A 24,590-nucleotide genomic window follows, 5' to 3' on the forward strand; every position below is an offset into this window, starting at 1 on the left:
ACAGAACAGCATATGCTGAATATTCCTGCTCAGGATGTAAACATAAATTGTATGTGGTTAAAACAAAAAACTGCACTGATGGTTTTAAGGGCAATTTGACCTGAAATGGAACAAAATGTATCAAACTAATAAATAAATCTTCTTTTTGAAGGGATAGCTATAATGAACTGAGCGAAAGGTAAAGGAGATGCAATCAAACCTTCTTACCTGTTTTAAGAATGTGGGAGAGAAAGTGAGTGTTCCACCCTACTTGCTTATTTTTGATCTTTTACTTTACAGAAATGTTTATGGCATGAAGAACTGTATAAGAAATGTGTATACACAAATACATGACAATTATACGTTAAGTTTTTTACAATATTAAATGTATAATATACAATTCTACAGATATCTTACATAGGTGAATGCCGTGCCATCTATTCAAATGTGGCAGTACCTAGCAATTTTATTTAGTGTCATACGAGTATAAAACCACAAAATAAAATAGCTTTAAAACTCTTTAAAGGAGACAGATTTGCCCAAGTGTCTGGCAACTGTTCTGCTAAGGTAGCAGGCCAATGCAAGCATGTTAAGATCCTCACAAGAGACTTGTGTTTTCAGGTGTCCGGTTTGCGAAGCTGATATTCAGAGGGACCCAGGTGCACAGCACCATCCAAAAATCTGGCCTGGATACAGACTCCGGCTCGGGCCCCCAAAATCACTTGTCGCTTCTGAAAGCTCTAGTCCTCACCTCTAAGTCCTGATTTCTGCCTAATTAATCATTTGGAGTTAGAGACTGAGAACTGTCAAATATTGCTGACTGCTTCATACTCTTCCCTTGTTCTATATGGCTGTACTTATACATCTAAAAAGAGTTTAGTTAAAATTCAGTGTCTACAACAGTGTTCTATAAATTAATGTGGGAGAAACTAAATTGCGATTAACACGTGAATTAGTTATTGAGGACCCAATCATGCTAAACAGCAATAAACAGGATTTAGCAGAATGCTATTTATATACTTGCACCTGCAAACATGGTGCTGTCTCCTGAGTTAAGGAAGCTGCATAAGACAGAAGATTGATGCTGTATTCATTAAAGGAACAGTAGCCTCCAGTAGACAAAGGGCGGCTTTAAAGAGAAAAGTACATAGGCAGAGAGCAGGTACAGAATTAGTATTTTAGTTGTAGTTTCAAATTAGTAGAAAAGAATCTCCAAACAAAAGTTGGCCTGCTCCTGTCCGATTAAGGAGAAGAATAGGGTTTTAGCATCACATAGTAAAAATTCCAGAGCCATGAAGAGTAGGGGGCATCCAAAACGTTTAACATCACTTCTGGCATATGGGCACTAACCAGGCTTAGTATGTGAATAAGAAATGGGGAACAGAACTTGCTCAGCAGAATGACTGCTCCTCTGATAATGCAAGACTTGGAAACTGAGTTAAAGACAGCAAAACTGGCTTTAAAAGAAGGGTGTCAGGGGCCTGGGCTTACGTAGTTCAGGGTCAAGTGGCTTTACTTTAATTTGTGCTACCAGATCCCTACCTTGCAAAGTTTGCCCAGGATTAGTCTTGTCGATTGCTTTTAAAATACTGAGCACCAGATGACTATGACTTGGTCCCTTTCTGATTCTGTGGACAGAGTTATTTCAGTTGTAAATGTATAAAAATAAGCCATTTGCTAGCATGAATGAGTACAATCACAGAAGTGTAACATAACATATGGAGGTGGAAAGCACGTTTGATATGAGAGGTGTGGCATTCAGACAGGGAAGATATTCAGTGCAGTTTTTAATGTACCATCTTCCTTTTGAGGGCCTCTGCATCCTACATTACTGTGTCACTGATGGGAGAGGCAGTCGGGAAAGCTGTCAGATTCATTTCTTCAGCTGACGTATTCAAATTGCTTTAATAGGTCTTTCTGCAGAAGTCCAATCAAGGGTCAGTATGTTGTGAAGCTTTGCTTTTGTCAACATCACAGCTGCTTGGCTGAAAGTACGTTCCCACAAAGCCTGGTACGCTGAGCATGCTCAGTGATTTCATCACGAAAAACAAACAACTGGTTTTTCAAATGCATTTCATGGCTGGCTAGGTGACAGGTAGTTTGAGAATACCACTAATTGGCAACATAAAGTCAAAATTTGTTTGCTAATACTGTTTTGCAAATCCTTAGTGTTTCACATGAGGGACTATTAAACACTTCTACGGTTACAAAGGAGGAAAGGGGAGGTTCTAGTCCAGGGGCTCTTGCTTTATTCTGATCGTTGGGGTGGGTTGTGGTCTTCTGTCTTCACGACACAGCACATATTCACTGAACTGAGAGGAATCCACCCCACCGCCACATGAAGCTGCCACGTTAAATCCCTTCTGAAATAATCTTTCAAGCACCTGCAATGTGAAAAAGAATGCAGATTAATTTTGGCCAATCTGAATGTGATAAAGGCATCCAGGAGCAGTGGATGTGAATGATGCATCTGCTCTCTCCACTTCTCATAGAATGAATATTATACAGCTATAATTCTATAACTTATTCTTAAATGACTACACTGTGATTAAAGTCTCGCTTAAAGCAAACCTCTGTAGAAAACAAAAATTAATCAAACAAATAAGCACTCTGCCGGGCAGTTTAGTACATTATATAGTAAAATACTGGACTGCAGTGATATTGATGCTATCTCTTACTGGAAAGCAACATTAGGTTTAAGTCATAATAAAAAGTTCCCATTATTCATTATTAATATGAACAGTGTCAAGGAAAAAGGCTGCACCTTTGCTTCTTTGAGCCTTGCTCAGTATTCCAGTGCCACAAGTGGCCTTCCCTGTTGTTTTCCTACTGAAGTTCAGTTTTGAGGGCTAGAGAATGGTTGAGAGATCCAGTTTGTTATAAGAACCTCCCACAAATGCTCTTTTTCATATTTGCTTAGAGTGCTTTGGCAGCAGCTTTTTAGCCATCAGCCATGGCAAGCATCCATATGGGATAAAGCACCAAGGCAGTGGCCTCAAGCATCATCCAGGAACACAGGCAGTTCCAAAGCCCAGCCAAGGCAGTGGAGCACGCAAAGCCAGATCCCATCGTCCTGCAGACTCCCAGTAGGGTAGCATGCATGTGACTGAAAGTGGGTCTTGCCCCACAGCCCCATCAGGATTTGCTGAATAAAAAGGTGGAACAAGAATCCCACGCCCAGATGTGATATCTGCATCCAAATCCTCGCCCAGCTAAACCCTTCCCAGAGGCCACTACTGCCACACTGTAAAGCAACTTTTGACCAAATCCTGCCCAACCAAAGTGTCACAGAAATGATCTTCAGGGGAAATGCTAATACTAGCATGTAACTGAAAAGTCAGAGAAGCATCTTTTCTTTGTATGATTAAATGAACTGACACAATATTTATTTTACAGACAGGGAAAACGGTTCCTGCCTGTTCTACTACCTATAAATGTCACCAAGAGTGAGCAGACTGTACTATTCTTAGAGTATATAAAGGTCTCTCTCTTCACTGAGGTACCATATAAATCACCGTGTCACAAAGCCATGAAATCCTGGGTCCATTGCACTAAAACTCAAGGCTGATTATTTGTTAAAATCCAAGTCCCCCACAATATATTGACTCATTCACCAAGCAGGTAGGGACGTGCTGTTGGCTTATTTTAAAAAGTTGCTCATTTGACTAGATTTTTTGTGCCAGCAAAGCCATGTGCTTAGGGAGGGGAAAACTCAAGACCTTGCCCTGATAGAATCTATGCTAAGGAAAAAATCTAATTTCTTTTCATGCCTTGTTATGAGTGACACCATTAGGTGGATTAGGTTTGTAGTTACACGTACTAAAACCCATGCCAACAAATCTGCTTCAAGGCATGAGGGGATCACTATAGGGAGAATAAGAAATGCTATCTAGCCCCTTTGCCCTGGCCTCTTGCAGAGAACCACACAAATGGCAAGGTACATTTTTGAGGGTGCTGTTTCTTTTGTTCAGTTTTCTTTTTTGCCCCAGAAACTGCTCAGTTATCAGCATTTACTATAACAGGATGCAGAATTCAGCGCTTATTCCAGGATAGCACAGCCCCTATTAACGTCCCCACGGTCCATTCATGGGGATGTTCTTGTGAAGTCTCCAGTATTAGCCCGTATCATTTTCATTGCTTCCTTGGATTTTTGGCAGACAACTGGAGCATTGTGCTTGCTAGCTGAGGGATGAGCAAAGGAAAGGAAGTGCTCCTGCTAGCACAGCTTTGCCAGAGCCAGGCAGGGGCTGCTCTGAAGCAGCTTGCTCTAGGAGCACTGCCTGGCCTGGGGATAAGGTGACTAGTGTTCTCACAGAGTTACACGTGCCAGATCTCACTGACTTTTGCCCTGATTTTTATACAGTTTATACATGTCAGGAAGTGTCAGGATGGAAGGGAAAAACCACCCCAGCAGATGAAAAGAGGGGAAAAAACTGAGAAGGATGGAGTATTTAATGTAAAAGTATCATGCAAGTGGAGAAGGGAAGGATCCGGGTTCAGGCAGGTGTGGGAGCAAGCAGGGGAATGTAGCACTGATTATGATTTTTACTACCATTTGCCCTCTGGTTTATAAGGGGAGTAGTTTGAGCAGGAAGGAAGTCACTGAGTTGTTCCACTGCCCAGACTTTATTTACTTATTTTAAATATCCCGGGTCTTAAAGGAGGCAAGGTGGAGCCAGGAGCCCGTGTGCGCTGGCAGAGGTGTTTCCAATTAATTGGAATGAGAAAGGCAGATCTGATGGATCAAATCTCAATTTTCGATCAGATTCCAAAACCCAGCTAAAAACTTCCAACAAATCAATTTGCTTATAAACCCCCCCACTAGTACTGAGGTGCTTGGCTAAGCCCATGGGTATGGCAGGCTGCATGTTACAACATAAGGCTTTTCTTTACTGAGCCAGCTGTATAAAAACACACTAGTCAGGCAGACATTACATCCGTAGACCACTGCACACAGAACAAAGTGATTCCTTTGTGCTACCTGTGTGCTCTGAGGACTAGACTGCAGGCTACAATCTAGCATTAAAAACCAGGGGGTCATCAATCTTTTAGGCAGGAACCAAAATGGGTCACATCCTGCCACATTGCTGAGATTTTTAAATGTTTTTTAAGCGTAACATGAATAAAGTTCTGCCAAATTTTATGGGCCGAATCCCTGGGAAGCTGCCTCGGTCCGTGCACGTGAGTGCATGTTGCATACTTTGCGTGCCCAATTAGGCTGTGAGAATGGAAAAGTGAAAGCTACCTTTTGAGACCCTTGCTCTCTATGTTATACTTTCAAAATGTAAGATCCGAGAGGGCTGCAAATTGATGTGTATCACCGAGAGGATGAGCTAGAACAAAACTGAATCAGATCTACCACTGCCTCGTGGTATTATATTAAAGCAATATTGAAGAATAGATGAACGTCAGAGTTAAGTATGGTCTCTGTCAGGCGCACGAAGTGTGTGCAGACCCAGGCTGCTATTTTGTTGGGAAGGTCTCCAAGCAGAAATGTGATGCTTTAATTTAATGCATTTCATTTAGATTTTGCAGAGTGACATTAACAAATATGGTCTTAATTATGAAGACCCAGTGTTCAGCATTTGCCATTTTTCACAGCATTTTCTCTGAAGTGTGCTCAAATAATTCACAAAATCTTTTAGAAGTTAAAAAAAATCAATTGTAAGAACGGTCTTTACGTGAAGCTCCAGCCAGGAATCCTAAACTGAGAGCTGCCTTTTTTTTTCCTGGCTGTAATCGGCTACCATGTTCTTTGTTTCACATGTGCAGTTTCAGAGCCCTTGATATGAAACATTTCATGAAAGAACTTGAAAAAGTTCCAAAGAGTTCATAAATATTGCAGTAAGAAATGCTGTGCTCCCATATAGACCCACCAGGAATGGGGGGTACTGGAGTGAAATAATGGTGAAAACAAGTGTCTCATTAAAGAACAAGCAAGCATCATCATTACTCTTTGCTTTTCTGTGGAAATTTCTCTCTTCTCCTCACCACAAGCCCCTTCACATCTCTCCAAGTCTTTGTGTTTACATTCATGCCATTAGAATTTCCCTCCTCCGCGCTGCTCTGCCGAGTACCACCTGGAAAGGGGTAGGAGTGCCTCTGCCAGTGGAGGCCAACCTTTTTTGGCAGGTATGTCACAAGGTAAGCCCTGAACCCTCCTGGAGTGCCACTCCAATCCCCTTCCCCTGGCCGATCTGTCAAACCACTGGGAACTGAAGACATCCAGTACCAAATGAGGGGCACTGCTGAGTCTGTCTCTAGTTAATGAGGCTCCTTAGTTGTTTCATTTTTTTTCAACATTTTTTTCAGCGCACCATTCTGTGGCATTTGGATAATGTGCACTAATGAGGAAATAACCCTGCCCCACTCCATGCCTGTCAATCCCAAAAGTGAGATGGAGATGCCTCCCAGGCCCTGAGGCAGAGTGAGCACGCTGGGAACCAGGTTGTGAGTGCTCCCCGCCTCCCCATTTCCCTGGGTGTCCTTCCTCACCACCCTGTTCCTGGGGTTGATGTGCTGAGATGAGAGCAGCTGGGCAGAGCTTACTGCTGTGCCAGTGAGACTCAGGACCCTGCCATCACACTGTAGACATACTTTGTGTGATCAGACCCAGCCTAAATCTCCACCGCACAAAGAATCATCTCAAACTAGCCAAGGGCACTGAGTTCACCAGCTGAAGTAAATGGGAATATTTAGTCCTAAACCCAGATTTACCGATCTATCTGTATCTTTTCCAGAGAGCTTTAAAACAAAAGCCTTTGCTACTGTATAACGCATCAATGATTCGCATCCTAGAAAGAAGGAAGAACTGCTCATACTGGTGTTGCTTGCAGGTTAGTAAAAAGCATTTGTGTGTTTCCTTCCATACTGCTTCTGGGGAAGTTAGTTCTCCAGAAACATCCTACGCTGGCAGCATGGGAGACTGAGTCACAGAGCAGGCGAGGTCCTCTGCACCCCATTCCACCTCCCCTCTAAGGGCACATCCAGACGAGTGGGAACGTGCATTTCCCCAGAGACAAGCAGCAGTGGCACAACTTGTGCCGCTGCTGCTTGCCCCCAGGGGATGCCTGTGCCAGGTGTGCTCGGTACCCAGCAGGTTACCCCGGGTGGGGTAGGGGAGGCTGGCGGAGTGTGGCTGCAGCTGGCCAGGCTCCGGTGTTAAACAGTCACACTGCCGCACATGTGCCACTCTGCTTTTTTTTGGCATGGGTTTTTTTGACCCCAGGATCTCCTGGGATCAACCCCCCCACCACGCTGCAAAGTAGCAGTGCAGGGAATGCCTGCATGGGCAGTGTGTGGTGCGCAGATGGGTCTGCAGTGCCACGTACTGTATGCCCTAAACCGGGGGCATGCCTTGGGGGGAGACCACTATGAGGTGTGAAGAGCCCGCCGACCTAGCCAGTTGTTCTGGACATGCTTGTCCACTAGGAAATGGGCTGAGACCACAAAAGCATTTGCCACAACCCAGTTAGCAAAATAGCTGCAGATGGTTATAACTCTGGACTAGTCATCTACAGGCAAAAGGCCTCCTTTGTGATTACCTCTGACACAGAGCTGCCTGGGAAAAGAGACACCCAAAAGAAGAGCTCTTTGTGTGGCCTGCACTATTTAACATTGGCGTTAACAGTGTAGTCCGCACACTCCTTTCTTCTCAGTACAAGAACAGCCACAAACTTTCAGACCTTTGGCTTTCATGGGGCAAGGTGCAATGCTCTGTGCAAGACCCTCCGTGGCCACTGAGGCTGCTGCCTAAGGGACAGCCACATATTTATTCCCACTTCCACCCTATCTGTCCAGTTATCTTCCTTTGTTTCATATGTTTAATTTTAAACCTAATGTCAAAACTCTGAGTATAAAATGAAATACATTTTGTTTAAAATACTCTGGGCAATTTTTATAGAACATCCTTTTGAAAAAAAAAGTGCAGAGATCAATTTTTTTAAGTCCATCCCGCAGGCACCATCATTTAATTATGAGTGAGACATAAATTATGCATTTACACATTGTTGCATTTTCTATAAAATGGCGCAGAGATTTTTTTTTTTTTTGTAGTTTTTGGAACTCTCACTCTTTCTTCCTAGGGGCACTTTGGAGGAAAAAACTGCTGCAAGCTATACATTGATGAAAAAATTAGCATTTATCAGTATAACACCATTATGAGACCAGCATGGCACTAACGTACACAAAATCTAAATCTATTTTTCTGCTTAGACTTAGGAAAACCTGAAAGACTGTGATCTCACCAGGCAGAAAATGTCTCCTTGCAGTCTAAGCACTGAAGGTAATTGGGCAGAAGCAACTAATTTGCATATAATTGAGCAAGAAATAAAGAAACAGCAGTGAGATGAGATAGCATTGCCATTACCTGCACTGAATTCAACCGGCAGTATCCATTCAAAGGAAACCTAATGACGTGGGTCGGGTCTTGGTTCCAACCTGCGTTTACAGAGTTGCACATGACATCCCCAGTCTCAGGGAAGATCTCTTCTATTAAAGCTTTCTCCCCACTCAGTGCAATCCTTTCCCCGAGATCTGGAGTCACTCTTACAACCAGGCAGTCACAAGGCTGGAAATGTTTCCTTTGTTCTTTCTCTTGTTTCCATCGCTCAAGTTCCTTAATCATTGGCTGCAGCTGGTAATACTTTGCTTCTTCATATAAAAGATTAAAGTCCTGGAAAAAAAAAGAGACTAGAAATGCTTATGGTTCTTTTTTAAAATGAGTATCGTTCCCATTTGACCTACTTAGGCTTATAAAATTGTTAGCAACAGTGCAAAGGCAACAGGTATCTAAACAGTTTATCTTCCGCTTTTCCTTCATGATACCTATGCAAAGCACTGCACTGTGGAGCAGTTTTAAGTATACTTGAAAAGAGGGGAACATTTCTATTGTACTGAATCATTCTCTCACATTTGCTACCCCATAAGTTCAATGTCAAAAGGCTTTTCTTTTTGATTAAGAAATCCCAAGTTAACTGGCTGCAGTAAGCAGGGCCTGCTGATCCGAGCCGGCCCACAAATTTTGTGGCCCCCTGCAAGATATAGTTTTGGGGCCCCCCGATCTACTGAAAAATCAAAATTGTGGTATAAACTCACTGAAATAAAATAGTCAAGGCCGGGCTGTGTGCACGTGGGCTGCGCTGTGGGGGGCGTAGGATGGGGGCAGTCCATGCTAGGGATGCCTGGGTTCCCTCCCCAGAGCTGGAGCAGGAGCAGAACCAAGATTTCCTCCCGCGCTCAGCTAGGAAGGGGCTCCCTGCCCACATCGAGCCCTTTAAACATGGCACAGGCAGCGGGGGGCGAGCGGGGCATGGCCCCTTGCGGCTGCAGGTTCTGGCAAGGGGCCCTGCAGCCAAAGGCGGCCGTGTCTTAAATGAGGAAACTGATTCTGAACCATTTGGTTAAGAGGAAAGAGCTTTTTTTCTTTATTCTGCCCGCTCAAAACAAGATGCTTGTCTTTTTGGGGATATGCAAATCAATACAGTAGCAAATGTGTGCCTACATTTTACCACATTACATGCATCCCTGCGTAACCATGCGGCAGTAACTCCGCTCAGGCTTTCACTTTAGCCCCTTCTTTTCTGTGCACTTTAAACTCAGCTGTGAAAACTCCCAAGAGGCCAAATCTGCAGTGCAACCAGCAAAGGCCTTGGCAGCCATTGCCTTAAAAACAGAGAAATGGAAAACCCAGGCAGTTTCAGTACAATGCAAGGTGCATGCGTGTGGCCAGGAGCTTGGTTGTGGACTCTGCTGGCTTTAATGATTTAAACAACAAAATATATTTTTGCCAGCCATTTGTCCATCATGTGATTGGTTCTTTTAGAATAAATAAAGCAGCTCAACTAATGGACAAGCATATGCTTACTAGCCACTTTTCAGCAAAGGTTTCCGATTTGTTCTTCCTTTTCAAACCAGACCCCCAGTGTACAAGGGTGCAAGGGGCCTGGCAGGCAGGGGAAGCAGCAGTGCTGATCTAATCCAGATGCTAAGATTCTTCCCTAGAGCTCATTAGAGTGGGAGATACAGGGGGATGTGGCTTGTGTCTCCTACCTCAACTACCATCTTCAGTCTTGAGAGGGGGAAAATGGAGAACTAAATATAACAAAAATAACCATTCCAGAAATAACAGTAACTCCTGGGCCTTTGCACCTTCCATGAGAGGGCTTGTAGTCGATTATGCCTCAAAAATCCCTGTTCAAATGACTCTCATACATAATGCTATTCTGTGGGACAGAGACTTAGCAACTTTTTCAGATTACTTTTTCAGCCAGCTCCTAGAAATGGAACCCACAAGTCCTTTGCTCCACTAACTAGAAGATGCTCTGTCCCCAGAAGCACGGGAGGGGAATGCATACTCATGAGAGTGAAATTAAAGAGATTTACAGCAAAAGCTAGTGGCGTTAAAACAATTCTGGATACTTCTCTAGAGCCATAACCCAGGAAAAAATAGACTACAACAAAATGAATGTACCACTGATAAAGGGTGTGACTTTCAAATCAGCCTGTAGAATCTGCTGCTGCCGGACTGTATTGAAGTAAAGTATTTAGCAATGCTCGTAACAGACTGGGGTCAAATCTGGTACTGCAACTCCACTGTTGTTGCTACAGCTGGATATGCTCTTCCTGATTATAACCAAGAGAGATATGAGTAGGCTAATGAATATGCACCCCGATATATAAAGTTACACACAGGGTATCTGCACCCTTTGTTGCCTTTTGAGGTTGACTCGTGCACACAATGGGGAGGGAAGGGGGATGGAGGATCACAGGGAGCGAAAGGAGTAAGTGGATAGGGATTGGGAGAAGACGTGAGGACAGCAGTGAAGGAGGAGACCTACAAATAACATGTGTTGGCAGGAACGGCACTGAGCAATATCGGATGAGATGTACTACATGGAAACTGGATTTATGTGCTGGTCCACAGGAGGGAAGACAGCTGAGTTGCATAACCGTCCTAAGGTAAGAGACCAGCCATGGCAAAGCTGTGCTTCCATGTGGTGGGGGCTTTGTTAGACACCACGGACTACAGGTCTGGAAAGTACTTTCAGAACCGCTTTTTGGACTCTCTCCCATTTAGAAACATTCTTGAAATGAAGCTCGACAGTGAATTTATTTTCAAAAGTAAACACCCTTTTGTGAGCCAGCCCTGCTTCTTGGTCCACACTTGCAGAATTCCCTGAACATGAATTTGAATACACAAGGGATCAGTCTAAATCTACAGGGATTACCAGTCTGCATTCAGAAGGCTCTTAGAAACCTTATGCCCAAGGCAGGCAGGAACAGCTCCCTCCACACACGGCCCTCTCCAGCACTCTCTGACAAAATGGTAAGTCTCCCGTCAACAGCATCTACCTCTAGGTGCTCAGTCTACCTCTGGGTTTATTTTTGCTCATGGTCACTATTAAAGAACATGCTGTTAATGGAGCCAATATTAGCATTCCAAGGAAGAAATCACAAGACTATCACTGTCAGAAGTAGAAAGCACTGTATAACCGAAAGAGCCTTTCGTTTAGTCCTAATGCAATGATGCGAAGCCATTCAGTTCAATGGGCGTCTCTGCACTGACCTCACTGGGCTTTGGAGCTCACCCTCAGTATCCAGAATCAGAAAGGCACAGCTGTATTTCTCTGTGGGCATGTGTGCCCTGCCTAGAGTAATTGTAGGAACAGATGGGAGGTAGTTGCCTTAAGAGCAGCAATAAGTACTCACTGATAAACTCCTTGCCTCAGGTATGCTTAGCGGCATGTGCCCAGCACTGCTGTAAGGGTGGCTACATCGCACCCATTCCAGGTTTGGCCCACACAGAGTGGGTGTGCTGTGCTGCACTACCACGGTCTGGGGCCAGTGCAGACATGGCCTCAAGAGTCCTCTGATCCAACAGTAACAGAAACAGTAACAAACTAAATCAGGATCTGGCCTTTTTGTTAGCCGCAGTCTAGATTCTACTTGCGACGTCACCACTGACTACTCACCATTGGTCCTACGCATTTTTTGCTTAATCAGAACACAAATAAGATACGATTCCAGCCTCGGTGACTGCTGTGATTAGCCAGCAACCAGTTTTCAAACTCAAAGTGACTCCTTCCTTTCCATAGCCACAGACCCTTGCTCACGTGAGGTTAGTACTATAGGCCAACTTCTGCCTGCACAAACACACTCATGACAATCAAAGGTTTACTTTGTGTACAAAAGTGTGCACCCAACAGTTCAATTCTTGGGCTTGGACCAATAATGTGTAATTCTTTTATTAAACCGCCCCCACCCCCACAAAGACAGAAAACAGGTCCTCCTGACCCCTTCGTTGCATCCCTACTCAGGCTAGAATTTAACACAGCACAATTTATTCGGTAGTTCAATCTTACAACTGGTTTACTGCATAAATCCACCTGAAAGAAAAGGCAGTGGAAAGGTTTAGGATCCCTCGCCTAGCACAAACAGCTCTTCCTACTGCACGTGTGGTGTGGAGGGAAGCTGTCCAGCCACTCCTCATGCCTGCAGCTCCAGCAGTAGCAGTGAGGGGAGTGGGTGTCCTGTCCATCTGCAAGAAGATAAGGAAGATTAAAGAGAACCCTCTTGTGCAGAGAATATAATGCTGCACCTGACTATAACCCTGGAGTCCGAAGTCCTCTCGAGCCCACAGCACAGTGGCAGCGCAAGCTTGTCCATGCTAGCCAACTAGTTCAGAGTCAGCACAAGTTAGTCCATTCCTTACAAATGAGCAGCAGTTGGTTCCTGTAACATAACAAGCTGTAGCCTTTCTCTGCCTCGTGAACCAGGCATCACTAATGAACGGGCATAAGTTTTTGGCAGAGGAAGGAACATCACAAAGATCAGGACCAAAGGAAACCCAACTGACTGCCTGACTCTCCACTGCCTTGCACCTACTCAGAGACTGCAGCCTGTGCACCCAATTGCTGACTTCCTCAGATATGGCTGGCAGTGTGCTTGTGAGTCAGAACCACCCTAAGATGCACATTTTGCATTTTGTGCCTTTTATATTTCACTGGCAGTAGGAGAGAGGAGGAGAGGCTTCAGGGTTGGGATCTGCTCCCATTACATATCAAAGCCAGTGGGACTTCTTGTGGAGTAAAGGTGTGCTGGCTGTGAGTAAAGAGCTGGCCAGTCATCCACGCTCACCCTGATAAGAGCATCCTTAAATATGGTTATGCCAGTGTCACACAAGGCTGAGGAATGAGGAAGGCTGGCTTTGTGGCTCAGGGGCTGCACTTGGCTTCACCAGCTGTGGGTGTGACTCACAACAGGTCACTTCGTGTCTCTGTGACCAACAACCTAATCCAGAAAACGGGAATACTAATATTCCCTTTCCCCCACGCTGCCCCTGTGCTGCCTATTTAAATGTAAAGACCTTTGGGCCAGACTTGACTCTGGAATATGGATTTATAAGACCCAGCACAATGGTCTTCCCATTTTGCTTCAGGACCTGTGGTGTAATATGAGCCCCGAGCAGTATAAAGACACCACATTTTGGTTATAAATGAAGTAGGGAGATTCCCATAGCAGAAAGGATCTTCCTTTTAGGATAAACCCTGCCTCAGCCACCCCTTTCTAAAGTACCCAACATGCCAGATTGGGACAGGGGACATGGAGGGTTGAGGGCTCCTCTATGCTGTGTCAATCTTTCATTTAGGGACAGCAGGCCGATGGCTTACATTAGAGCAGTTCCTAGGGTGATGTGACTCACTCTGGCTAAATTGGTGCAGGGCTGGAGATCCGTATCCAGCTTCCTACCTGCTCTCCACCTCCCCATGCTGAGGCAAGGAGGGAATTGTAATGATAACTTTTGGATTTTAATTATACTGGTAATTAAATTAATCATTGCATTAAATTAATCACAACCGTTATAGTGTCTGAAGGCTCATTATGCTGTATATAAGAGCCACAAAATAAATAAATAAAAACTGCATAAACTGTTAGGAATGTTGCTCTCAGGAGGGAGACCTGTCAGCTGCAGAATACTTTCATGTCTTGCCTTATTAGTAATTGGATCTGTAGTTAATATTCACCGTAAACACACCAGTCAGACTTGATAATAAAGAATCACTAGCCTAGGAACACATACTCCACTTTCTCTGCATTTCAGTGTTAACTCCATCTGAAAACAACACTTAAATAGAAAACACAAAAACATTGGTGTGGTACTAACATCCCAAACTTTCCAAAATAACCAGCTGAGCAGCAATTCAAGTTGAAAAGCAACTTGGCTGAACCTGCAGGCTAATAAACTACTTGATTAAATTAAGGGGTAAAAAACTAATAAATATTCAAAACGCTTGATAATGCTTTGTTTGACATAAAGAACATTTAATGCAAGTCTCGCTGGAAAACCTGTCAGGTTTTTATACCTCAAATAGTGTTTTGCATTTAGAAACACCAAACGATTCCATTTGCAGCCTTTGATTGTTGTCTTCTGTCACTTTAATCATGCTGGTAAAATTACAAGATTTCTGTGAAGTCAAATCCGTTTACAATGCAGTTTTAATACAGCTTTACAGTGTGTTCTTCTACACTTTTTTATTTAGTTACTCCCTACCTAGCAATGCTTTACTTTGTTCCCGAGCCCTCACTACCCTGGGGTTTACTTTAACTAATGTTCTCTCAGGGAGGATCAAAATAAACCAGAACTAACCGTGCCCAAATTGGCAGTCCAAAGGGCAGACTGAACTCTGTCCTGAGCACACACTCCAGCTCTGCCACAGTCTCACGGTGCAAATAATGCTCACAGTGAGAACTGATGTTCTCACATCCAGGCTCTTGCCAAATCCTGTTGGCTCCTGTCTCAAAGCCTCTCTAAAAATCCAACCTCCTAAGTCTCAGCCAATACTATGACCATTTCTCACAAATATTATCACCTCTTATGAAGGACTGTCGCCTCCGCTTTGCACCCACCCATTTATCCAGAACACCTACCAGTTGTAGCAAGGTACTTCTCCACTTGGCTCCCTTCACTGCCTCTCTCTTACCATCCAAAAGAACTGGGTCTGCAGCTTTCTGGTGCTGTAAAATTCCTACTTGCCTCTCTTCATATACTTCCCCCACTTGCCTTTTTGCTTTTTCCACCCTGCTCCGTCCCCTCCAGCTTTTCTCCCCTTCTCCATGCTCCTTGAATTAAGCAACCACTCCTCCAAATAGCTCCTCTAGACCACATTTCTTGTACGAAACTTTTATAGCAAATAATCACAAGAGACTAAACTTCCCTATATTGAACTGTATCTTCCGACCCCAGTTTCCACACTATATATTGTGTGTCTGCCTTGCATTTTCTGTCCAATTTAAATGATAAACTCTTTGATGTAGTGGCCATGTAAGCATATCCTCATTATATAAAAAGACCCAACCCTTAGTTGTGCAAATAGGGCTAAGTGTTGGCTTTCAGGGAGGGAGATGAGTTATTCTCTCCATTCAAAATCTAGTAATGATCCTCATCTAAGAAGCTTAGTCATCTGAGGAATGATTCAGCCAAGACTTATTATCTTGCCCTGCATGAAAGTTGAAATCTCACTGGAAAGCTAAGGCAGATTCCTTTGCCAGAGACATGCAGCATGTCTAGCAGCTCCTGAATGGGGAGGAAGTATCATTTAACTGTAGAGTCGGATCTCTAGCTGACACTTGTCACCTACATTTGGGATACTGTTGTCTTCTCTTTTTTATACATGTGTATAGAGATAGCATTAATTCTGTAAATCCAAACACAGCGCTACAAGGAACAAATGTAACATCATGAGAAAAATGTATCATGCTAATCAAAAATTCAAAATTAGCAAAATAAGATGCAGTTAACATATTTACTCCACAGAATCCCCTCAATAAACTCCAGCCCCCTGAGACCATTTTGCCTTTCATGAATTGAGTTAGGGATCATTCCTTGAAATCCAAATGTCCTCACTAGATGCATCTAATAGAAATCCTCATGGGTTTATTTAACATTGCTATTTTAATACCAATAAGAAACAGATTTTTGCAACTTTAATTCCTGTAACTATCAAATGTAAAACATTTCTTTAAGATGCTGAACATTAAGCTATGGTAAGTGCTAGCTGCTGGTGCCGCTTCTTAATTGTTGTTATACCCTGATAAATAAGCTAAAAAAGTGAGAAAATAAAATTAGTTTAGAAAAACTGATTTAGCCGTGAGCTTCATCGTTTAGCTTTTTATGGTATCCATGACAACCACTGGTCCATTTATTAAATGATAGCATCCCCAGTGTAATACACAAGTGCAAAAAATTCTAACAATAAACAGCAACATTTAGTTAAGTGTGTTTGGGTCAAGCACACAAACCGACCCGCACCAAAATAAATGACTGAATAGGAAAAAATGGATTGTGCACTATGGCCTCCCTTACCTTAAAGTCATCTGGGAGTAGCAATTTAGATGTCCTTAGGAAGCTTAATATATATCTGAAAATTTCACCATCTCGATCAATGAAATAATGTTGTTTTAAACTGTCCAAGACAATAGGCTCTGTGCCGTTAAACAGACGACTTATTCTGAAAAAAAGAAAAGAAAAAAAATTAGCAAAAGAAAGAGACAAGATTTCTATCACACCCTCAAGACTTAAAAACAGTCTATCCAATTCAGTTATATTCGTTCAAGGTGCATAATGTTAGATTACTGCATTACCTTAATTCTATGACACATGCAAACAGGTGCACGATGATCAGTGTTACATATACACAAACATACAAGCATATGCAACTCTCACACATCTGTACAGACACATATTTGTAGTCAGGCCCTATCCTGCAGTTGCTCCTCAGGCAAAACTCTCATTGACCAGAATAAGGGCTGCAAATGAGGCCCATGATCCTGACTGCAGAAATGTCTAAGACGCTTTTGCCCTGCAGTGGACTACGCTTGGCTGATCTGGATATGGGTTGCTGACTATGCAAAAAAAATCCCTGTTTACCATGTATAGCTCATCTAGAATTGAACTGCTGTTCTGGGATGAGTCGCTAGCCAATAGGTTTTTCCCCAGGTTGGCTGTCATTAGTGAAAAATCATTTATGTTTTAGAGAAGTAATTTAAATTAGCTAATTTTAGCTAGACAGATCTCAGTCCATCTAAGCTTTTGATGTTGGATGGTTTAGATCAGGGTGTCAAACATGGCTCCGCGGAGCCCCGCAATCCAGCTCCTGGTGCTGTCCCTGCGTCTGATCAGACCGACACAGGGCACAGCCTGGATCCAGCCCACAGACCCTCTTCTGCTTCCCTCTCCCTCTTCCTTTTCCCCTTCTCCATTGCATGCAGGCCAGATGAGGGGCATGGGGCTGGTCCACAGGCTGGATAAGGCCCATGGAAGCTCTCCTCTTCTTCCCTCGGCATAGCTGATCCGGTGGCTGCTCCAGCTGATCTGGGACCTGCACTAGTGAGGTGCAAACCCTGGAGCAACCAGATAGCACCACATGTGGTGCCTACTGAGAACAGCCACATACTGCACCTGCTCCATCCAGTCCAGGACAGGCTGGACCAGGTGCTTCACGCAGTGCAGTCCTGGAGCAGTCAAGGTGGGCACCGCATTGGCGCATTCTAGCTAAGGCAGCCACTGCATGCAGCACGGCTATCACTTCAGCTGGACTATGCTGCATGCAGTGCCCATACTAGCCACTCTTAAGATTCATGCTGCATGCAGCGCAGGTCCCGGACTGGTGGGAGCAGCTGCCAGTTCAGGTATGCTGGGGAAAGGGGATTGGGAAAGGGTCCATGGGCCTGATCCGACCCATGGAGTGCCCCTATGCCACCTATCTGACCCATGGGGCCAAATGTGTTTGACACCTCTGTTTTAGACAATTGAGTTTTGCAGAGCTATGAACGGATCATCCAAGTTTCTGTAGCTATTATATTTGAAATTGCAGTGCTGTGGCCAATGTACTGACTACTGAAAGACAGATAAAGAGAAGTTATTTATTGGCAAAGAAAAAGGATTTAGATCTGACACCAAATATCCGATTGGCTAGGTATAAAGGTGACCAAAATGTTAGAAAAATTTCCTTTTTCATGAGAACATAGTCTTGGTCTCTTTAAAGTTCTGAACAACGTACTCCACGGGAAGAGACCTGGGCATTTGCTTGGCTGGCATTCCCTCTTCTTCACACTTCTAGTTTTTCCTTCCTTGAGAAGTAACACATTTGTGTATTCTTGCAAGCAAAATTATAAAAGAAATAGACAGAAAAGACCTACTGAGTCCATCTCCCTGACAAGGCAGCACTGTTCCCTACTGCAGGGTTGCTACAGTGTTGTGTAGTTTTAAATGTCCCAGCTATTGGGAGTCCTGTTATTTACCTATAACACTATTTTACAACACTTTGGATTCCACTGTCAGAAAGTTTCCCCATAGATTTAATTTAGCTATGTCTCCTGTACTTCTAGCTATACCAAGAAGCAATTTTCTCCCTTCTTGGCACTTATGCTTTTAAAGTAATTGCAACAACTCTACCCTTAGCTAATCACAGTTCCCAAGTTACACTGTGCACAAACATATTTGCTCCTTCTTTAGCCAATCTATAATATAGAATCATAGAAAATTAGGGTTGGAAGGGAGCTCAGGAGGTGATCTAGCCCAGTATTTCTTAACTCGTGGGTCATGACCCAAAAGTGGATCGCAAGAATATATGAAAGGGTTGCAAAAACAAATGAAAAATGTGGGAAATTGACTTTTCCCTTGCAGTCTGGCAGAGTTTCAGCCTGCGAGGGGCCGCTTGGGGCCCCCCATGCCACACACCCACCCTCTGGCTCCCACCCCCAGCCCCTACCCCACACAGTAGGGAGCTGGGCATGGGAGGCAGTGGGTTGGCAGGGAAGGGCACTGGGGCAGGACAGGCCACTGATGATTACAGATGGGTCCTGGTACAAAAAAGGTTGAGAACCAGTGCTCTAGTCCAACCTCCTGCTCAAAGCAGACCCATCCCAACTAGATCATTCCAGTCAAGGCCTTAAAAACCTCCAAGGATGGAGATTCCACAACCTCTCTGGGTACCCGTTCCAGTGCTCACCGCCCTCCCAGTGAGACAGTTTTTCCTAATATCCAACCTAAAGTTCTCTTACTGCAACGTGAGCCCATTGCTCCTTGTTCTGTCATCTGCCACCGCTGAAAACAGTCCAGCTCCGTCCTCTTTGGATCCACCCTTCAGGCAGCTGAAGGCTGCTATTAAATCCCCTCAATCTTTTCTTTTCCAGACTAAATAAGCCCAGTTCTCTCAGCCTCTTCTCATGAGTCATGTGCCCCAGGCCCCTCACCATTTTCACTGCCCTATTCTGGACTCTCCAATTTGTCCACATCCTTTGTGTAGTAGGGGGCCCAAAACTGGACACAGGACTCCAGATGGGGCCTCACCAGCGCAGAATAGAATCGCTTCATTCGATCTGCTGGCCACGCTCCTCCTAACACAGCCCAGTATGAGTTAGCCTTCTTGGCAACAAGGGCACACTGTTGACTCATATCTAGCTTATCATCCACTGTAACCGCCAGGTCCTTTTCTGAAGAGCTGCTGTTTAGCCAGTTGGTCCCAAGTCTGTAGCGGTGAATAGATATATGCAAAGATCTTTTTTCTAACCTTTATGCATAAATTAAACTCTTCAGCCCACTTTATCTTTTTCACTGCTCTTGGAACTTCCTAATTCATCAATAGCTCTGATAACAATTTGCCCTGAACTGACTGTGATAATCCGGCTGCTACTGCCCATGATGGATACCTTTGTGTCTGCCGCCCAAATCTGCACTGCTTTGAAAGGCTGCATTGTACTTGCAGCTGATGTGTAATTTGTTCTTCGCTATCACTCCTAAATCAGAAGTTCCTCACTCCTTCTAATTTAGTATCATCTTCAAATGTAATTAATGTCTCATTTATTTCTATATTAACTATGGAATTATTAAGTAAGACTGGATCTAACGCAATTCCCTGCTGTGCTATGTCTGCTACAAACTCTGCAACCCCAGCTTGGATCCATACTTTGCTATTTACCATTGTCTTTTGTTTATTATCATTAAGGCCAACATCAATACTTGTGCAAAGTCTGTATCCTAGGTGGTTGGAAGTAATGAGGAAAATATATGAAATGCTTTCCTAAACCCCAACTATGTCTACTACTTTGCCTTCAATCTTTATCTTTGCAACTCTACCAAGAAAAGCAGTTTGCTTTTCCTTGCCATGTTTATTCTATGCAATGCAGTATTCCAGAAACCTCCAGAAGTTGAATTCATCTTTTATTTAATCTTTATGCCATTGTTTTCCTCTGTAATAATTGTTTTACTAGGAACGATCAGGGCCATTTATCTCAGATGCTATAGACTAAATAGACGCTGTGTAAGTGTTAGTTTTTAGGTCAGGAACTAAAGGGTTTAATTGCACAAGGCACCCTCACAAGCTACACTGAAGCCTGGGTTTTTCCCGGTTAAACTGGAAACGATCAGAAGTTCAGCGATGTTCGAGGCTGCACTTGTTTTGAATTAAATTTGCCTGGCGACAGAGCAGTTCTGCGAGCTCCTACAGGTAGGCTGCAGCTTTGATCTTCTACCCATTGGGAGCCTTTCTTCTGTGTTTAAAAAGGTGCATGAAGGAAATCCAGTGGCTACTCTCCAGGTTTCTGGTACAAGAAAAGGAGAATGTTTGTCAACAGAGGAGGGAGGCAGGGAGGCTGGGATAAAGGATTTCTAGTTAGGTTGTGCTTAATGTAGTGCAGGATTGTTATTGTACTGAAAACAAAAGGTGAGTTTTCAGGCCTCTGTGGATTGCCTGCGGCATTATTTCTTCACTTCTAAGCATTGAAAGATTTAATGGCCACCCCAAAACCAGAGTGGAGCAATGTTGTGAGGATTTGGCTGGCGTTTCAGGGGGCTGTTAGCTTCCAGGAAAAACACTTCCAAGCACCTCCTGCATCCAGAAGGTGTTTTCCCTTGTAACCAGCTTTGCACAGGCAAACTCCACCTGTGGGGAGTCAGTCAGAGGAAGACATGCTTCCCAGCACCAGGTGATTTCAAAGAAAATGACAAGAACATTTGGCTTCAGGTAGAAGCCCTACACAACAAGTTTGCTTGTGACGTGTTTCTATGAGGAGCATTAGAAAATTGCATGTGTTAGCAGCGCGCGCAAACTGACATTTGATTTGTTCACGGGCTGCAACGAAACAAAGAGTTATGCTGTTCAGTAAAGGAACAGGGTAATGAATAAATACATAGCAATTTAGGGAAACGATAGCACACACAACGCCTGTCTGTAAACCGCAAGAATTATGTGTATCCTTTACAAGACTAGACTGAGGCCAGATCTGCAGACATGTATATGACTGTGCAGCAACAGAGGGTCATGTGTCTTGAAGCACTGTGCTGGGATAGCTGGGCTCCGAGTACCCTGGGGCCTTTCATGATTTGGGTTGGCAGTGTCCAGGCATGTCCCAGAGCAGACATTCTCAGGAAGGCAAGGGAGGGGAAGGGAAATGGAAAAGATGGCAGGACAGCATGGTTTACACTGCAAGGGACCTCCAGACCATTCAGTCTACAAGTGATTATTTTTATAAGCAACTCAACAGGGGAATTCAACAGCACTAGAGAATCTGTGGTGAGATGAAATGAGCCTTAGCAGACACCACTTGCCTGCCAGAGCTTGTGGGGGAGGGTGGGGGAGAGGAGGCCTGTTTTCACTGACTTCTGGAAGACACTGAAGAGTTCAAGAAAGTGAAGACCGGTCAGAAGACTCTGACCCAGGCTCAGAGACTCGGGACGTTCTCAGCAGCTCTTATCCCCCGGTCTCAGACTTCTATGTATCTTCCGCTGTCGATATAATGAACGTTTCTTGGCAAGGATTTAAGTTTCAGACATTAGATCAAATCCACACTGAACGAAGTCGAAAAGTACCCACAGGCTTTAAGGTGCTGAGCCTACCATCCCCTAGCACTGGTATTCTCACCCCTTATTTTTTAGATGCATCAGGGGAGCAGGACAGAGATCCAGGATTGACCTAAAATGCCGGCCCCTTCTGCCTGGTTCTGCAGATTCTCCTCCCGGCTCCGTCTTCGCTCCCTCCAGTGCCCTGACTGGCTGCGCTGCATCCCTTTCGCTCGGCAGCAGCACACAGCAGATGCTAAGCACATGCTGAGCTGTGACATGCTCCATAGGGTCCACTTTTTTGCCCGTCTCCCTTTACTCCTGCTGCTCTCAAGCCTGCCGTAGCAGATTGGTGCCCCCAGAATGGCTGTGGTCCCAATTCCAGTCAAGTGGGCCTACGGATCAATTTAACCCCTGATCCAACATTTTGCTTTCCTTTGCTTTCTGAATGTAACCTGTCAGTTTTATTTCTGTTTTTGTGCTGCTGTTGGTTTTGCTAAAGACTTTCTCAGCTATATTTAGCCAAAATGCCAAAGGGTGAGTTTCCAGCTGTATACTGATTTTACTATGATATTAAGGATCCCTTTGTTTAGACTGAAAATGAACAATGCAGGCAGCCGACTCACAACAATGGACAACAATGCCAGGAAACGCTCTTCTGGGTTCCTTGGAGAGGGAAAGAAATAGTTTACTGTGTTTAGATATCTGCAGACACCCCCATTTCTGTCCAGACACTCCAGAAACCCCAGCCACCAGCTCTTCACCTGGAGAACTGAACGAGCCTCTCCATGATGCTCATCAGAATAATTTCTTAGTCTCCAGAGAGGCCATTCTGAGCAATGGCACAACTACTGACCCCCAAGATTTCACAACTCAACCCCCCCCAAATCACCAAGTTTTAATAAATTTGCAGGGATTATGGGGTCAAAATGTTTACCCTCTGCCTCTTTTTGTGGTGGGGAGGGAGAGTCACAATTTTGAGATTTTTCTCTGCGACTGTGAGGGATAGACGAACACAGCTCTTCTCTGAACACGAGGGCTGAGATTCTCACCTAATAATCTCTCTCCAACAGGCTTGAAGTAAAACAATGAATACCAGAAGACTTTAGACAACATTAGGAGAACAAGACCTGATGGGAAGAAACAAAAGCAGGGCCACTAATCCCTCAAATGTCACTTACCACGTTCCTGCCCCCCCACTTGCCCTATCCACCATGCCAGGGTTCCCCACAGATCAAGTCCACTTTTCCACTAACAAGCATGTGGTGTGATGGCAGCAAAACTCTTCATCACAGTGTTGCACTAAAACTATTAATTTAAGTAATTACTTGATTAATAATTAACGGGTCAGTGATATTTTTGTCATTTATAATTTATTCGTTTACATTTATTAAAAATTGATTCTGTAGACATTGTTTCTGCCCAATGTCAAATTAGTTGGGAATGTACATTTTCAAAAGCAGGCATAAAACGGTTGGCTTGCGTTTGGTGTGAAGGGATCCTAGTTGGTCCAAGCCTCCATGTACGCTGGCCCTTTACTGCTCTGAAGAAAAACAGGATCTCACGGAGTACAGCAGCTGGGAGTTCAGGTTCAAAACCCAGCTGTATGGCTAGCACAGGGGACTCCAATTTGTCCACAACCTTTCTGTAGTGGGGGTGGGGGGAGCAAACCTGAACGCAGTACTCCAGTTGTGGCCTCACCAGTGCCGAATGGAGGGGAATAATCACTTCCCTCAATCTGCTGGCAATGCTCCTACCGATGCAGCCCAGTACGCCGTTTGCCTTCTTTGCAACAAGGGCACGCTGGTGACTCATATTCAGCTTATTGTCCACTGTAACCCCAGGTCCTTTTCTGCAGAGCTGCTGCTTAGCCAGTCACCCCCAGCCTGTACCGGTGCATGGGGCTGTTCTGTCCTAAGTGCAGGACTTTGCACTTCTCTTTATTGAATGCTTAGGGGACTTGCTAATGGGCACAGAGAACTATTCTGTCCCTTGCTTATACAGTCAAGGAGCACCTCTTTCTACCACTCGTCCATTTATAGCTATGAATCCCCATAAAGCAGCATGAGAAATGATTGGCTGCCAAATGCCTCTTCCACACGAGTGTGTCATGACCCGCAAGTGCCAGGACTGGAACTAAGGCATCTTGTCTCCTAGCTCCATGCTCAAGCCACAGCATCCTGCTCTAGCTCTAGTACTGCTGTCTGCCAGTTGATACTTCCAGCAGTTTATTTTCACATTTCCACTCTTTCCATTATAAAACTAGTGGCACAGATTCACTCCAGAGTCTATACAAAAGTCCTCGGAGGACCAAGCAGCAATGATGAAACAGCTACAACCTCCTCTTTATAGGGTGGGCTTAAGGGTCTAAGACTGCCTGAAAAGCAGGCCAGGAAGAAGCCTCCCACTGAATCAGTCCCCCTATGCTGTGACATAATGGAAATCCTGAGGGAAAGAGATGAAAACTGCCTGCCTCTGCCCAGAGCCCATGGCCTTGCAGTGCTGGGGGTTAGCTGAAGCCTGCAGCTGTAAGCTTACCTTTCCGTTCTAGCTTCTCTGGAATCTGGCTTATATTTTAAAACTTCATCTGTGATTAGTACAAAGCTCAATACACAAAAGTACACTGTATGGGAGTTCTGTGTACTCACACATTGTCATCCATCCAACGGGGACTTTTATTTTCATCTTGACAGCCAGATAAGCAGCCAAGAGTGTGAGGGAGAAGGAGCACCTTGCACCATTATCCCTTCTAGCACTCCAGGGCAAAACGTGC

The 24,590-nt window shown here is 44.3% G+C and overlaps 1 protein-coding gene across 9 annotated transcripts in view; it reads right to left on the bottom strand.

Annotated features, from left to right (window-relative positions):
• Nucleotides 1-257: 257 nt before the first annotated feature.
• KCTD15 (potassium channel tetramerization domain containing 15) overlaps nt 258-24,590 on the bottom strand; it is an 83,153-nt gene continuing 58,820 nt past the window's right edge. For 8 of the 9 annotated variants that reach the window (XM_019505583.1, XM_019505578.1, XM_019505582.1 and 5 more), the window contains 4 exons: nt 16,343-16,487; nt 14,343-14,444; nt 8,348-8,653; nt 258-2,363 (listed from right to left, as the gene is read on the bottom strand). In XM_019505583.1, the coding sequence (XP_019361128.1) occupies nt 2,208-2,363; nt 8,348-8,653; nt 14,343-14,444; nt 16,343-16,487 (709 nt within the window). In that variant the 3' untranslated portion in view covers nt 258-2,207. The remainder of the gene's footprint in view (nt 2,364-8,347; nt 8,654-14,342; nt 14,445-16,342; nt 16,488-24,590) is intronic. The other variant, XM_019505584.1, reaches the window with a different exon arrangement.

Source organism: Gavialis gangeticus, unplaced genomic scaffold (genome assembly GCF_001723915.1).
Source record: "Gavialis gangeticus isolate Ggan-Ray unplaced genomic scaffold, GavGan_comp1, whole genome shotgun sequence".
NCBI classification, from domain to species: domain Eukaryota; kingdom Metazoa; phylum Chordata; order Crocodylia; family Gavialidae; genus Gavialis; species Gavialis gangeticus.